The 15,123-nt window shown below is 45.4% G+C and overlaps 1 protein-coding gene and 1 long non-coding RNA gene across 7 annotated transcripts in view; one reads left to right on the forward strand and one right to left on the reverse strand.

The window, feature by feature from the left end:
- Window positions 1-15,123, forward strand: part of LOC128332032 (RAD52 motif-containing protein 1-like) — a 67,487-nt gene that overhangs the window by 23,880 nt on the left and 28,484 nt on the right. For 2 of the 6 annotated variants that reach the window (XM_053266225.1, XM_053266226.1), the window contains 5 exons: window positions 3,178-3,249; window positions 5,593-5,673; window positions 12,047-12,118; window positions 12,902-12,976; window positions 14,441-14,559. In XM_053266225.1, the coding sequence (XP_053122200.1) occupies window positions 3,178-3,249; window positions 5,593-5,673; window positions 12,047-12,118; window positions 12,902-12,976; window positions 14,441-14,559 (419 nt within the window). Of the gene's footprint in view, window positions 1-3,177; window positions 3,250-5,592; window positions 5,674-10,736; window positions 10,820-12,046; window positions 12,119-12,901; window positions 12,977-14,440; window positions 14,560-15,123 lie in introns of those variants that run through there. The other 4 variants (XM_053266227.1, XM_053266228.1, XR_008310519.1 and 1 more) reach the window with 4 other exon arrangements.
- On the reverse strand, window positions 6,696-10,783 carry LOC128332044 (uncharacterized). The gene is made up of 2 exons (XR_008310533.1): window positions 10,608-10,783; window positions 6,696-7,975 (listed from the first exon to the last, which is right to left on the reverse strand). It is a non-coding gene; the product is annotated as an uncharacterized LOC128332044 (long non-coding RNA).

Here is a 15,123-nt window from a genome sequence, read left to right on the forward strand (position 1 = left end):
TTCCTAGGGGAAACGGTGGCGGGGCAGATTTTTGTCAGCATAGGGGGCATGGGCTAAGCCCCCTCCCTCACTGTGGCCCTGATCCAGATCAGGACACACCTATTTCAGATGTAATGATAAGATTCATCTCTAACCTAGTCTGGCACTCAGTCTTGCAGTAAAGTGGCTAATATGTTGACTCTACTTATTGAGACCAAGTTGGAACTGTTGCCAGTCCCCAGGGCAATTTTTACATGGCCTTTCAATATTTTAATCAATGGGTGATAAAAGGTTTGCTGACAATTTCATGCATAACAAAAATAAATATATTTTCAACTCATAAGAAACAGAATTCTTCTATGCAATTATATCTGTCTCTGGATGTAGCATGTCTAGAACACATTAGTAGCTGACATACTGCACAATGTTGTATGTGCTTTCTCGTGTAATGTTTGAGCAGTTTCACAAGAGCAGTGCTGCACTAAATGCAAGAATTGTGCAAACACGGTTGTGCAATTGACAACCATTATTTCCTTTTTGTGCAACTACCTTTGTGTAGTTCTTGTGTGCATGAAAATTACATTGCAAGGCGTTACATTGCAACATTGTGTAGGATGCCAGCCACAGTGTATGTGTGTGTTTGTGTGTGTGATGCTGTGTCTGAATGCATCAGTTTCATAACTACAGAGCCTTTTCTGCTAGAATGATGCCAGCTTTATTTTGGAGCCTGCCCACTCATGATGGGATCAGGAGACTAGATTGGCCCTTGAGAATACAGAAGTTGGTCCCTTTCAGCTTAGAGAGAGTAATCCTGCATTGTAGAACTCTGGATTTCCATCTAGAAAATGCAGCTCTGGCACAAACGAACTGTTTGACCTTGGGCAAGTTACTCTTGGCTTTGCTTTTCCTGTTAGTTAAAATGGACTCAGCAAATGGGATTGCCAGTGACCCACCCTGACATGGTCATCATGAGGGTAAATTAAACTGTACATACCATACCAATTATGAATGATTATCACTAAACTTCTTTGTGGGTGTAAACCAAACTGTTGTTATCTTAGTGTGGATTTCTATAATGAAATTATATGGCTAGAGAACTTACAACAAAACAAAACACAAAAAACTATTAACGTTCCAGTCTTTCTTTAAAAAAAAAGTTTACTTAGAAATACATTCTATTGATTTCAGTGGAAATTCCAAATAAGATATGATTAAGATTTCAACCAAAACATGTATGATTACAATTGCCAAGAACCAATTGAAGAATTGTGAGCTGTTGAGGATGTCCTATATATGTTGGGGAGCTGGCTAATTGTGGGAGGCCAAGAGAGATTATTATCTCTTTCTGGTCTTGTTTATTTTAACATAACTCAGGGAATTGTTTCATTTTTCAAAGAACAAAAACAAGGGTGAATAGATTCTCATCACAACCTGAATTACAGCCACTTCACTTTAGTTATTTTGTAACTGCTAACATCAGTCCTCCTGGCAGTCAGTCATTCCTCGCTCTATTGAAACCAGTGGGTCTAACTGTACTCCACACATGATATCAGAGAGAGTGGCCAGCTTTCTTATTGTCCCTTGCTCCTATGCCTTTAACAGTGCTTGCTCTACTGACCTTGCAGGCAATGATATTTGTCTCCATGCCATTAAATGCTTCACCTGCTAATTTCTGCAGACCAAGCTGCTATTAAGAGTATGAGGCCAAGTAGATGTTTCCCCCCTGGTCAGTTGGCAGTGAGCATTTCAACACTACTGAGGTGTGCAAATCGTTTTATTTGGCTGGAGGCTACAGAGCAGAATTGAAACAAACTCGGGGAGAATTACATTCTCACGCCAAGCTCCCAAGTTTCTAGCAATGCCTTGTTTGCTGAGCCTCAAAGCCAAACTGGACACCCATACATGCAGTTTTGAGCAGGAACATGGAAGATCTGTTCAGTTTTGGGTTGTGTAGATCAGTGTTTCTCAACCTTTTTGGAGTCAAGGCCCACTAAATTCTTTGTGCGGAGTTTCAAGGACTGCTGCATTCTTCGTGCACAGTTTCCCGGACCAGCAGTTAGTAAAGGTGTTTCAAGTTTATCTGTTAGTACCATACTATGGGAGTGCACAACTCAAATCACCTGGTGGGCCAAAACTGACCATGACTTGGCTCATGGGGGCTGAGGTAAATTTTTAGGGTGATGATTATTAAAGTAACAATATCAATCAATTAATTAAATCAAATTAAAGTGAAATTAATTAAAATGAATTTAATCAAAATTTAACTTTTGGAGTTCTGGCTGGGCAAGATTAATTTAACTTAAAATAAATTTAATTAAAAATGCTAATAAAATAAATATAATGCAATCTGTACAAAATGTATAACAATAAAATGCATTGCTCTTCCTTTCCACCTCTGCGAAATCATCACACTTAACATGAAGCACTTGTAAGGAAAAAAAATAGAGAAATTTTTCTCATCGTTTTGGATAAGAAGATTACACTTTGATCAGAAGGGAGAGGGGAAGAGAAAGAGGGAAAGAAGAGAGAGAGAGAGAAAATGGAGGAGGAGAATAAAGGGAAAGGAGAGGGAAGGGGCTGAAGTCGAGAGAAAGTCAGGTAGAAGCAGCAAAATGAGGAGGAGGCAACGTCACTCAGCCAGTGTGCGTTGCTGTGCATGCAGAAAGGGAGTGAGGGAGCAGCAAGCACACACGCACAAGCCAAGGGTGAAGCTGCAAACAGAGAGTAAGGCTGCCCGCCGCTTGGCCAGTGTGTGCTACTGCTGCTGCCCAGCTCCTTGCATTCTCTCTTTTGGTGGGGGGGGGGGAGAAAGAGAGAGAGAAAACACATCACGTGCCCTACGCCATGGAAACCACAAGCGCAGGCACGAAAGCAGCTGCTTGGCAGAAGGAAGCGCGGCAGCAGCAGGCTGCTTAGCTTGCCTGGCCAGTGAACAGGAGGGCAAGTAGTAGAGAGAGGGAAAGGGGGATTGGCCCAGGGGCCTTGGAGGCTTGGACTGGCACTCAACTCTTCGCAGACCAGCAGTGGTCTGCAGACCGGCGGTTGAGAAACAGTGGTGTAGATTGTTGTCTATTAAAGCTGACAGTCCAGGCCAGTGGCACTGGATGAGAAAACAGATAAGCTGATTGAGAAAGGTGGAGTTGGACACACCTTTGTAGTCTCCCTAGTTTAATCATTGTTATGTGTTCTTTTAAACAGGGACCTGTCATGTAATAAAATCCAGACCATTGAGACGAATGCATTTGAAGCTGTCCCGTTTGTGCAGTTTATGTAAGTCATTAAGCATAAAAACAATAAATGGGGATGGGGTGGGGGAGCACGGATGGATTAGGTTTCCACCCTGTGGCTCTGGTCCTCCATCTCCCAAGCTTCTGCCCTAGAAGCAGTTTCCCTCCCACAATCATTTCTAAAACCACGGGGGTTCTGGGGGTCAGGCCTGCTGCTAGGGGCCACCATTTCTAAGTGTGGAAGCTTTGGCCCATAATTCCGGGTCTGTATGGAGTTGGGTTACTCATTGGTGAGTGATGCTGTGTACTGTGCATGTGCTTCTTTATAACTCGTTTACATTTTTCTTTACTGCATTCAGAGTTATAAAGGCAAGGCTGAGTCAAATCTCAGTCCTGGAATCTATTCTCATATGTGATGCCTTGTTTATAGAAATCTCTCTGCAAGAAGGCTCACTTGGTACCTGGTCTTGTGGTAGCAAGCATGACTTGTCCCCTTTAGCTAAGCAGGGTCCACCCTGGTTGCATCTGAATGGGAGACAAGAAGTGTGTGCACTGTAAGATATTCCACTCAGAGGATGGAGCTGCTCTGGGAAGAGCAGAAGGTTCCAAGTTCCCTCCCTGGCATCGCCAAGATAGGGTTGAGAGAGATTCCTGCCTGCAACCTTGGAGAAGCCGCTGCCAGTCTGTGAAGACAATACTGAGCTAGATAGACCAATGGTCTGACTCAGTATATCACAGCTTTCTATGTTCCTTGTCCTTTAACCAGGGGCGTAGCAAGGTTGGAGGGGGCCCAGAGACAAGATTTTAAAATGGGCCCCTCGCTGATATACACACACAAACACATTTCACAATCTAGTTTTTTTAAACTCTCTGCCGATCTCCAAGAGACTCAACATAATTCATAGGGGGTGCAACATGGGTGGGTGGGGAGTCATGTGATGTGCCTCTGGGGGGCCCCTTGAGGCAGTGGGGCCCCAAGACGACTGCCTCCCCTTGCCTAATGGTAGTTACGCCCCTGCCTTTAACCACCAGGCAAAGACCATTATGTTTTCCAAGGCCTGACTTGTTTTTAGCCTGCCTAGTTCTGAAATTTTATTTTATTTGTATATTTATATCTCGCTTGTTCCCTAAGATGCCCAGAGCAGTATACATGGTTATGTTTATCCTCCCAACTGTTGGGAATTCTCTGTGGTGAGAGAATCCCTTTTTCATTATAGCAGAGTGCACAGAGGCACAACACAGCGGAATTTACTTAGGCATGCGTGTATGCTGAGAGTAAAGTAACTTGGAGCCAATTCATAGTTTCAAATCAATACACAAGGCATTTATTAAGGAACTCCATTCTAGATAGGAAAGTGAGGAGTTAGGATCTCTGATCTATCTATCTACCTGGATGCAGATGGATTCTGCATCTTCTCTGCACACATGGTACAGGGAGAGGAGCTTGCCATGTTGCAGGGTAGAAAGATAGGTAGGGAAGAGAGAGGGGAAGGAAGTCACTGAGATTAGCAATCTACATTTCAAAGGGATAGTGTCAGAGCAGTAGAGAAGGGATGACCAGTGTCTTGACCCTCTAGCCCTCTGACTCACTAGTCTGTCTTCCACTGTCTGAGACAAGAGACAGCGCTAAGTCCTTAACTTCTAACACCAACAACCCTGTGAGGTAGGTTAGAGTGAGGGAAAATTGACAGCTCAGAATCAACCAGTGAGTTTCATGGCTGAACAGGGATTTGAACCCAGGTCCCTCCAGTCCTAGTCCAGGGCTTTAACCACTGCACTACACTGGCTCTCCCACTTCACTGCTTTAATCTTGTGATTCCCCCCCCACCCCGCTGTGTTTAAATTGTTTTATTCATTGTAATTGTTGCCTTGAAAACATCTTTTTGTGGAAGAGCAGGTTATACATTTAACTAACTAACTAACTAACTAACTAACTAACTACTCTCAGTGCCAGAGCTGAGCCCTGGGGAATGGGAAGTCATACCAAAGTGTTGCTGAGCATCTGTAGAAGGCAGGGCTTACCGTGAGCCCAAGATTTCCAGAGTCAGAGAGCCTGGCTTCCAGGCCAGCTTAAACAATGGCCCTCTTCTTCATCTTAGAAATAGGCACTGGAGCTTTAGACAAGAGATGAATTAGCACGACTAGCTGAGGGAGTTAGGAAAGGGTCTTTGGACATAAGAGTTGAGAAGGCCAGCTGCCCCACTGGAAAGGACACCACCCTCATACTTTGCTGCAGGGGCTTCATGTAGCAATTTGACCTCCACCATCAGACAGGAATATCAAAGGAAGGATAGTTTTTCCTACCCCATCTATCTTAAAAAAAAAAATTAAAATGTAATGCTTATTTTGTACGATGCAACATCCTGTGCACAATGCTTATTTCCAGAGACCTCAGCGGCAATCTTATTGAGAAGCTCACTCCTGGGGCATTCAAGGCCTGGCATGGAATGCAGTTTTTGCTCAAGATGTAAGTGAATGCAAATGTCAAAATAGCTAGCTTGTTATTGCAGAGTAAGGTACTTTTTTGGACCCCAGGGAGGGTTCAACCCCCCCAAACTCTTCTGAATGGCAGAGTTCAACCCTAGAAGATGTAGCATATGGTTCTCTCGTTCTCTCTCTCTCTCTCTCTCTCTCTCTCTGTATATATGTATATAAACATTAAATACACACACACATAATGTTTTTATACTGCCTGATATGTATCTCTCCTGGTGTACAGATATGAGATAGATAGGTAGAGATATGTATATCTCTAGGCGGTGTATAATGAAAAGAGGGCCTCTGAACTTGTGCGGGGAGCAGCTCTCTTGCCACTCAGTAACCACAGTCTGCCTGGACAAATGGGAGGTTAAAGAAAAGGGTTTTTCAGTCAGAAGCTACAGCTTTGAAGGAGGCTTCCTCCAGTGCTTCTCTCTTTTGAGAAGTTATTGACCGCTGATGCCAGGGCTGTAAACCTAGGCTCGAAAATGATGCGTCAAAACCTGCGATGTGGGTATGCAGGCATCAGCTCAGAAGGAGATTGACTAAGCATCTGGCCCAGGGACGTAGCCACCATTGGACAAGGAGAGACAAATGTCCCTGTGCCACTGTGTCTGGGGGCCACCACGTTGTCCCCCACCCCCTCTTACACCTAGCCAGTGAATAAAGCTCTCGTTCCAAGTGAGAGAGAAGAAGAAAGCATCCAGCTGGTGAACAAAGTGCTGGCTGGGAGCAGAGAAGGCACCGCATGTCCCCCCTAACCACATGGGAAGGGGCCAGCTCTCTGTGGCCAACTCACTGTGGGACACCTCAACACAGCCGACTCACTGCAGGGACAACTCAATGCGAATCTCCGACAAACACTTCAAAGCAGCTCTCTGTTCTCTCTTCGCAAACAAACAGCCCGCCCCGTACTTCAAAACTGTCCCCTCCTCTCTCTCTATGGAGCTTGAAAGTGGGAGAAGGAGGCACAGAACAGCCTGTTCCTGCCAGCAACTAGCAGACACACAATTATTACTTTATTTGAATTTGAGTTTAATAGGATGTCTCCTCCTACCTCTGGGATACAATACATCAGAAGGCAGCTCACAAAAAGGGTAAACAAACCCATAAACAGTTATATGAAAATATTTGGTCCAACATGCTAAAACACAAATGATACAAATCAAGTTAAACTTAAAACAGGGGACTAAAAACAAAGTAAATTAAAAGCCTAATGAAAGGTCAATATTTGTACAGCCCTCTTGAATGAGGTCAGGGACTAGACTAGCATTTTGCTAGTAATCAATAAGTAGCCACACTAAACAAACCACCACCACTTATAGGCCCATATAACTGCATGACTATAACCCCTCCCCCCATTATCATAGAGTTTGCATACAAATCATTTGTGTAAAAACAGTTATAACTTCAAGCAAACACTGTAAATTTAGACATAAGAATAACAGCCAATTATGAAACTGTAAGTGTTCATAAACAGCCCCTCAAATTTGGAAAACCACACCAATTACAAGGAGAGCCAAACACTAGCATGGAATTCCATAGTGCAATAAAATGCTAATGCTATGCAAGCTCTGGAAATAACAATGCTACATGGATGATAAAATGTATGAACAACAACGCACCAAGCTGAACTGTCCTAGACCCATTTCTGCTTGATGTGACAAAAATGCACTAGTAAAACATCAAAGAACATTTTTGTTAAGCTATTTGATAATTGTGAGCTATGGCACACAAATATTCTATGCGGCTTCTATTGCCGTAATTGGACACAATCTTTGAAAGACGCTCATCAGCTCTGCTGTATTTCTTCTACTTGACCGGAGGACTGTGGTCTGAAATGAGCTGTTCTGCCCTTCTGCACTTTTCTGAGGCCATCAATGAACTTTCAGATCGTAGGATGGCACGTTCCAAATTCAGCTCGGAGGCGACTATGAGCAGCCTCCGAGCGACTATGAGCAGCGGTATGGTTGTTAGTGCGATCATCGCCATTCAGTGTTCTATCGAACAGATTCCACATTGGTGGAGGAAACAAAGGACCCAGTCTACCGTGTCCTCTCTTGCTTGGACAATTGATGTAGCTGTCCTCAAAGCAGTTGGATGCTAGGAGATATGCTCGTTTTCAATATGCAGAGCCAAGCTGCATGAATACTGGCATATCCAACGCTGCATCTGGCTCGCTTCTCCAAAGCCCTTTTTGTCTTAATGCAGAAATCCTAATCAAGGAGGCTTAGAGCCAAGTTCAGCTGCATGAGTACTGGCATATCCTGACAGGAGTGCACTTCCCATCCCTATAGAGAGAGAAGGGAACTGTTTTGAAGTGAGGGGCACTATCAGGCTTGCTGGTTGCAACTCAAATCCAAATTAAGTAATAATTGCGTGTCTGCTGGTTGCTGGCGGGAGCGGGCTGCTCTCCACCTCCTTCGCCCACTTCCCATCCCTATAGAGAAAGCAGGGAACCGTTTTGAAGTGTGGGGCACTATCGGCTTTGTTTGTTTGTGAAGAGAGAGCTGGGAACTGCTTTGAAGTGCGGTTTGTTGGAGAATGAAGAGTTTTGGAGTGTTTGTCAGAGATTGGCATTGAGTTGTCCCTGCAGTGAGTCAGCTGTGTTGAGTTGGCCACAGAGAGTTGGCCACAGAGAGTTGTCCTAGACTCTAACCACATGCCCCCCCCTTCCCAGAGCTAGCATGTTCCCTGTGTCACTGTGCATCTGACGCTGATACAGGGGGCATGGCTGGCACACCTGCAAGGTCAGCAGCCTGTCCCTGAGCCCCCAGCTTTAGTGATCTGGCCAACACTGATCAAATCTAGGGAGGATGTAGCTTATACAAGGCTCTTGCCTGTCTGTGGGCCTGTGTGGTGTGCCTGGCTGGCTTTCAGTCCTCAGAAGTCACTAGCTCACAAACACATTGCTGGCCCACCTGCCCACACACACCTTTGGGCTAAACTACATGGCGTGGTGGGAAAATGACTTGATTAGCAAGCTAGAAGTTGTTGGTTTGAATCCCTGCTGGTATATTTCCCAGACTATGGGAAACACCTATATTGGACAGCAGTGATATAGGAAGGTGCTGAAAGGCATCATCTCATACTGCGCAAGATATGACTATGGTAGCCCCATCCTGTATTCTACCAAAGAAAAACATATGGCTCTGTGGTCGCCAGGAGTCAACACCAACTCGATGAGACACTTTACATGTTATGTTTGGTGCTGGGGTGTTTGTTTTTTATTATCTAATTAGCACCTGGGAGTGGGAGTGGGGCTGGTCCAGAAATGGATCATTCTGTTGGGGGTGTGGTGGGGGGCACTTATAACCTTTTATCCCCACTACAGTCCCAATCTGGATTGGTCTATACACACACACAGAGGCGTAACTAGGGAAAATAGTGCCTAGGGCAAGCACTGAAATTGCGCCCCTGTCCAAACAGGAATGATGGGACTTGTAGTCAACAATATCTGGAAATCCTTGTTAAAAGGAACACTGTACCATCTAGACATGGTTGTTGATCGAAATCTGAAAACATGAGCCATCTCTGTAAAAGACTTAGAACAACAGTCAGGAGTTATGCGAGGATTCCAAGTGTCATTTTCTCTGTCTCATCTCATTCTTTTTTAAAAAAACATGACTTTGTCCTAGAGGATCACCTGCCCAAATAGCCACTAGCAAAATAGGGGAAGAAGAAGGTGGTGGTAGGGGGTGGGTGGGTTTAAATGATCCCTGCCAGCCTTTGTCTTATGATGACTGTTGGCTCATGATGGGGTATATGTGCATTCACCACACCAGTGCTTACTTTGACATCAAGAGGTAGGAGGATACATTAGTTTGCCACACTAGATAGAGGCAGTTGAAACAGCAGCAAGACAGCCAAGTCCTGCCAGGGCCAAAACCAGCCCCTGCCAGACTAAGAAATTATTGTAATTTGCCCCTTCCTGTCACAAGCAGTGTGCTGTTCTTTTATTATTGACTCTAACTCTCAAATATCCCAGTCATGGATGGAAAATTCAGGGTCAATTTACAAGAGACACATTTTCTACATGGAAGTTTCTTCTGTGCAGTTGTTGTGCAGAAACCCATGTGTAGTGATCGCCAGGGGCATAGCAAGGTTGGAATGGGCCAAGATGAGATTTTAAAATGGGCCCCCAGCCCCTCAAAGTCCAGGGCCTCCACACATCCCAGGCCCCCAAGGATTTAAGTCTGATATTTCAAAATAAGTATGCTGCCTGGAAATACATTTCACTGAATACACACATGCACACTTCACAGTATATAGTGATATACATTGAGTACTATATATTTGTGCTACTTTTAATGCCTAGAACACACTAGCAACGCTAATTATTAAAATGACCCCCTCGCTGCAGATTAGCAAAGGAGACTTTCAACCATGCAGAGTGAGCCTATGTTTGTTTTCTCAGAATTCTGAATAAATTCAGTCAAGTTTGATTCCAGGAGGTTTTTCACAAGAGGCTTTTAAAGCCCTTTAACACACATCTCCTCTGGAATGAAGGTGCTGCATTCACATGTTGGCCAGATTTACCCTGAAGTCCCTGCAAGTTATTGGAGAGCAGTTCACACACAAGAAAAATAAAATAAAATAAAAGCACAAGACATGCTTCACAGTTCTCACTCAGACCTTCTGGGTTGCAAAACAGCTTGAACATAAGTGCATTTATAAATGAATGAATGAATAAATAAATAAATAAACATTTGTTCCAGAAGTTTTTGTAATTTTCTGACATGAAACAAGCCACTTATAGGCCTTTTTAGATAGTTTTTGTTTTTAAAGCCAGCACATTTTTCTGTCTGTTTTAAATTAAATATTCAGAGACTTCTCAGTCTTGCCCCATCACCCATATCAAAGCCCTATGGCAAGCAGATCCCTATATATGGGGGTAACCACAAAAAGGAATTCACAGCCTACCTAGCAATAGCTGTTCTGGATGGGCTGGTCTGGGCAGAGGGTCTGCTGCCTGCTTCCTCCCTCCTTGCTTGGGGCCTACTCGAGTTCAGGCTTCAGGGAGGCCTACTGGGAGGCCTCTCTGGAAGCCCCGCCCACCCGCCGATCAGCTGAGAGGCGGGGAGAGAAGAGCTCTGCAGTTTGCAGGCGGCTCCGATCTTAGGCCAGAGCTGGAGGCAAGTGGCTGAGGGGCCCTGGGGCTGGGCAGGTGGGCAATGAGGTGGGGGTGGCAGGAACTGGCATGGCGCCCCCCCTCAGTGGCGCCTAGGGCAGGTGCCCTGCCTGCCCCCCCTAGTTCCATCTATGCGCACACACACACACACACACACACACACACACACACTTGCTATTTGCCCCCCAACGTCTCTGAAGATACTGGGGAGAGACATTTGATCTGCACAGTGCATCTAATTGGGGCAGGGCAACATACTGTATCTTGGACTAGCCTGCCATTTGTAACCTGCTGGCAGTGGTGGATTAACGCATCGGCAAAGTAGGCACTTGCCTATGGCGGCAAATTTTGAGGAGCAGCAAATTTGCCTACGCATTAATCTGCCACGTGCACTTGGGGGGCAGGGGAACGTTGAATCTGCTTTGAAAACTTTTTAAACCACTGCTGTGCGAAGGCAGCAAGAGCTCCTAGTGGGCCCGCCTGCCTCCCAAATCATGACAGGTTGTCAGGCTGTCTTCGTAGGTGCATGTGGCAGGATCAGAGGTGTAACTAGGGAAAACGGCGCCCGGGGCAAGCACTGAAATGGCGCCCCCCCCCCGCGCCCCCAACATACTACATTATACTTAGGTTTTTCCTCACAAGCTCCCACCGCCAAGCCAGGCCACTGACTGGCCGCCAGACGACAGCAAAGCAATGGGGGGGCGCGGGCGGCGTGGAAGGGACCGCTCATGGGGGAGGGGGCACCGACGCGCTCCCTTGACTGCTGCAACGCTGCTGCACTGAGCAGGAAACATTTGTATTAACAAAAAATTAACAAATAAATAAATAAATAAATTTGTCATGGCGGCGCCCCCCACATGACCAGAAAAGATGGCGCCTGGGGCACGTGCCCCCCCTGCCCCCCCTATAGTTACGCCTCTGGGCAGGATGGTGGCGGAGATGGCAGTGAGAGCTCCTCCCACAGGCCCACCTACCTCCCAAGTGGCACGTCCGGTTTGGGGGCCTCTGCGCACACGCATGCAAGGCCTGAAATGGGCTGAAAATGTTTTTAAAGTCGATTTAATTCCTCCCCCCACCAAGCCCTTTACTTGTAAAGAGGAACCCTTGCTGGAGTGGCAAATCTCTGGTCACCTATGGGCTGCATATAGCTTAATCCACCCCTGCCTGCTGGAGCTTATTCCTGCATTTTGCTAAGCTTGTAACCAGTGGGTCTAATTCCTCCCCACTACAGGGTTCTCAACAATAATCCGCTGAAAGTCATTGATGATACCTGTTTTTACAAGCTTCCCTCACTGAAGCTTCTGTAAGTACCTGAAATGAATTAATTATTACCATGATCACTGATTTTTCTGCATCTTGGACAGACACTCCTCTTCAGGGCCACTGTGTGGTCCAGAAGAACTCATCAGACCTTTCCCATATTTTTTTTTGTCATGGTAAAATCTGAGGGTACATTTCTGACTATGTGAAAGTACCTCTGAGTATATGCAGAGTATAGGGCATTTCCCTGTATCCTGTTTTTAATGCAGGACTTCAACTCTAAAATGTGTGATATAATTAAAAGAAGAAGAGAGTTTCTTGGAGTATGTCCAGATTGCCAAGTTTGATTTGAGCCAAGATTTTGTGCCTGGAATGTAAGAATTAATGATAACGAATTAAGCTCCTTTGAGCATGTGCAGGCTGCTTTTGTGTCATCACTGAATAAACTAGATCAGCCCTCATGCATTTGGTACTGGAGGTCCAGCTTGCTGGTCGGAGGCATGATTTCAGGGCAGGCTGAAACTAGTTACTCAGTGGTGAGAAAAATACACTCTGAATGTGCTTTGAAGCACTATTTTCTTTAGTACTGTTGACTAAACAGTACTCCAGGGCTAAGACTCCAGAGCTAAGCCATGATGCTTTCTCCCTTTTCCATTCTGCCTGATGTGGAGTTGTGTGGTTCAAAAGCGGCAAACCCAACAAGCTTCATGAAATTGAGTCTCCCTAGACATTACTTCTGCTACACCACACTGGCTTTCTCTTTCTCTTTTGTATCTCATGATATCTGGCATTGGCATTGCAAAAAAATTCTCTGTCCTTATTTCAGAGACCTTAGTTCTACAGAAATGACCCCCAAAATATTGGAGGACCTGCTCCAGACCTCCCTGCAATTGAAGACTCTGTAAGTACTATCTACACTCCTTTTCCTTTGCTGGTTGCCAAACGAGAGAAGAAAAGAGACAATTGGAAATGGGGAGTCAACCTTGTTCTAACCCCCTCCTACTCCTCAGCCCTCTAAGTAGGTAGATAGGGGCAACTTCAGAGGCTGTAGTTTTTCCTGTGAGGAGGACGGCTTACCAATACTCACACTGCTAGCAAGTTGTTAGCCAATCCACACTTCTTGCCCAACATGCTATCAAGTTTTGCTGTAGGAATGGAAGTCATGCAAGAGTGGTAGTTTAGGGAACAGGCATTCCTCAGAAACTTGACAGGGGCTTCTCAGCGAGGTGGTCAGAAATGAGAGACAAGCTTCCCTGAAGCCAGGGGTATAGTGGAGGGGGGACGCGCAGGGACGGAGTGTAGGTACTTCCCGGCTTCTCTGACCGTTGGGGTGTGCATGGCCATGGGGGCTGTCATGGAGAGTGCCTCCACTTCTGAATTTGCAATGACATCACTGCCTGAAGCTTGTCTACCACTACCAAACTTCCCCCTGAAATATGGAGCTACAGGATTGTTGGGTGTGTTCTAAGCTGTACGCTCAGTCCGTGTGGACCAATGGTGAGGGCAACAGCCCTGGCCAGCACCCTGTGTGGGTTGAAGGAGTGCAGGAACATTCCCCAGAATCCTCTGCAACACACAGGAAGTGGCAGATATGCAGGGAGTCTGTTGCAGACAAAAAATCGGAAAAGATTCCCTGATGGTAAAAAGTTTGAAAACCACTTAGCTAAAGTAATGAGTATCTTTGGGCATCATGTTGAGACATCTCCCAGTTCTGTCTTCTCCGGAAATATCTCTTCATTAAAAAAGGGTTCCTTCCTTCTTCTCCTTCACAGGCTGTGTGCTTTCCCTCACCAGCACTCAAACACAAATGGAGTGGGGCTATAGCTTAATGACAGAGCTTTGCACATGTGGGGTCCCAAATTCACTCTCTGGCACTTCCAGTTTAAATAATCTCAGGGAACAGAGCTAGGATAGACCTCCATCTGAAGCACTGAAAAACCATTGCCAGTTAGAGTTAGAAAGCACTGAACTCAAGGGGCCCAGGATTTGCCACAGTATAAAGCAGCTTCGTACTTCTTCGTCAAGTAAATATTTCATCAGAAATTATTATCTCTCACAGCAAAGGGAGAATATTATCTCCCTCACAGCAAAGGGAGGAAGATAATATCAATTATCTCCCTCACAGCAAAGTCAGCTGCATCTTCTTCAGTATATGGAGATGGGAATATCCCTTCATAGGGTAGTTTGGAGTTAGAACTATTTTCTGAAGAGATGTGGGGAAGAGGATATGTGGAGAGGCCCAAAAGTGCGGGTTGGCATGGCACCCCCTTAAAGGACTGGATTTGGTGTGGGGGTTGCTGGTTACTGTCCTCTTCTGCAAGAAATGCCAAGAAGTTGTGAGGAGTTCTGTCTTTTTCCTCCACAGCATCTTGCCTAACAAGATGTCCTGCTGTCTTTGCGGTATGAAGGATGACACTGAAGTTTTGTCTGATACGATTAAGTTGGACTGCACCGACACATGTACCACAAACGAAACTCTCTGTGGTAGGCCAGCAGTAGTTTATGAAATTCTGTATTGTTTGAATGTTAAAGACGGGCATAACTATAGAAGGGCAAAGGGAGACAGTTGTCGTGGGACCCATTGCCTTGGGTGGGGGCCCAGAGGCAAGTCACATGACTGACTCCCCCAGCCGCGCACCCGCCCGGGCTTCCTTCAGTTGTATTCATCCTCCGAAACTGATGTGAGTGTTAATATCTGGAGCTACCAGAACAGCATGTCTTTCTCTAGTACCATTACATGACTTGTATTGTCCACAATTTACAAAACCTTTTTAAAAATAATTGAGGATGGTGTTCTTTTGTGGGACATATATACTTTTTACTATGCTTTTTGTTACCACTATTTAGCCTCATTTAAGATTTCTTTACTTCATGAGCTGAGCTTCAGTGAGGGGGGGGGGCATTTTAAAATCTTGTCTCTGGGCCCACTCCAACCTTGCTACACCCCTGGTTAAAGAGCATTTCACAATTTTCCCTTTAAGCAGAAAAAGAAATGTTGCAAAATGAGCTCATTGGCAGAATGTACTAATAAAGAACACCTCACATGGC

The sequence above is a fragment of the Hemicordylus capensis genome, chromosome 6 (assembly GCF_027244095.1).
Source record: "Hemicordylus capensis ecotype Gifberg chromosome 6, rHemCap1.1.pri, whole genome shotgun sequence".
In the NCBI taxonomy this organism is placed as follows: Eukaryota; Metazoa; Chordata; class Lepidosauria; order Squamata; family Cordylidae; genus Hemicordylus; species Hemicordylus capensis.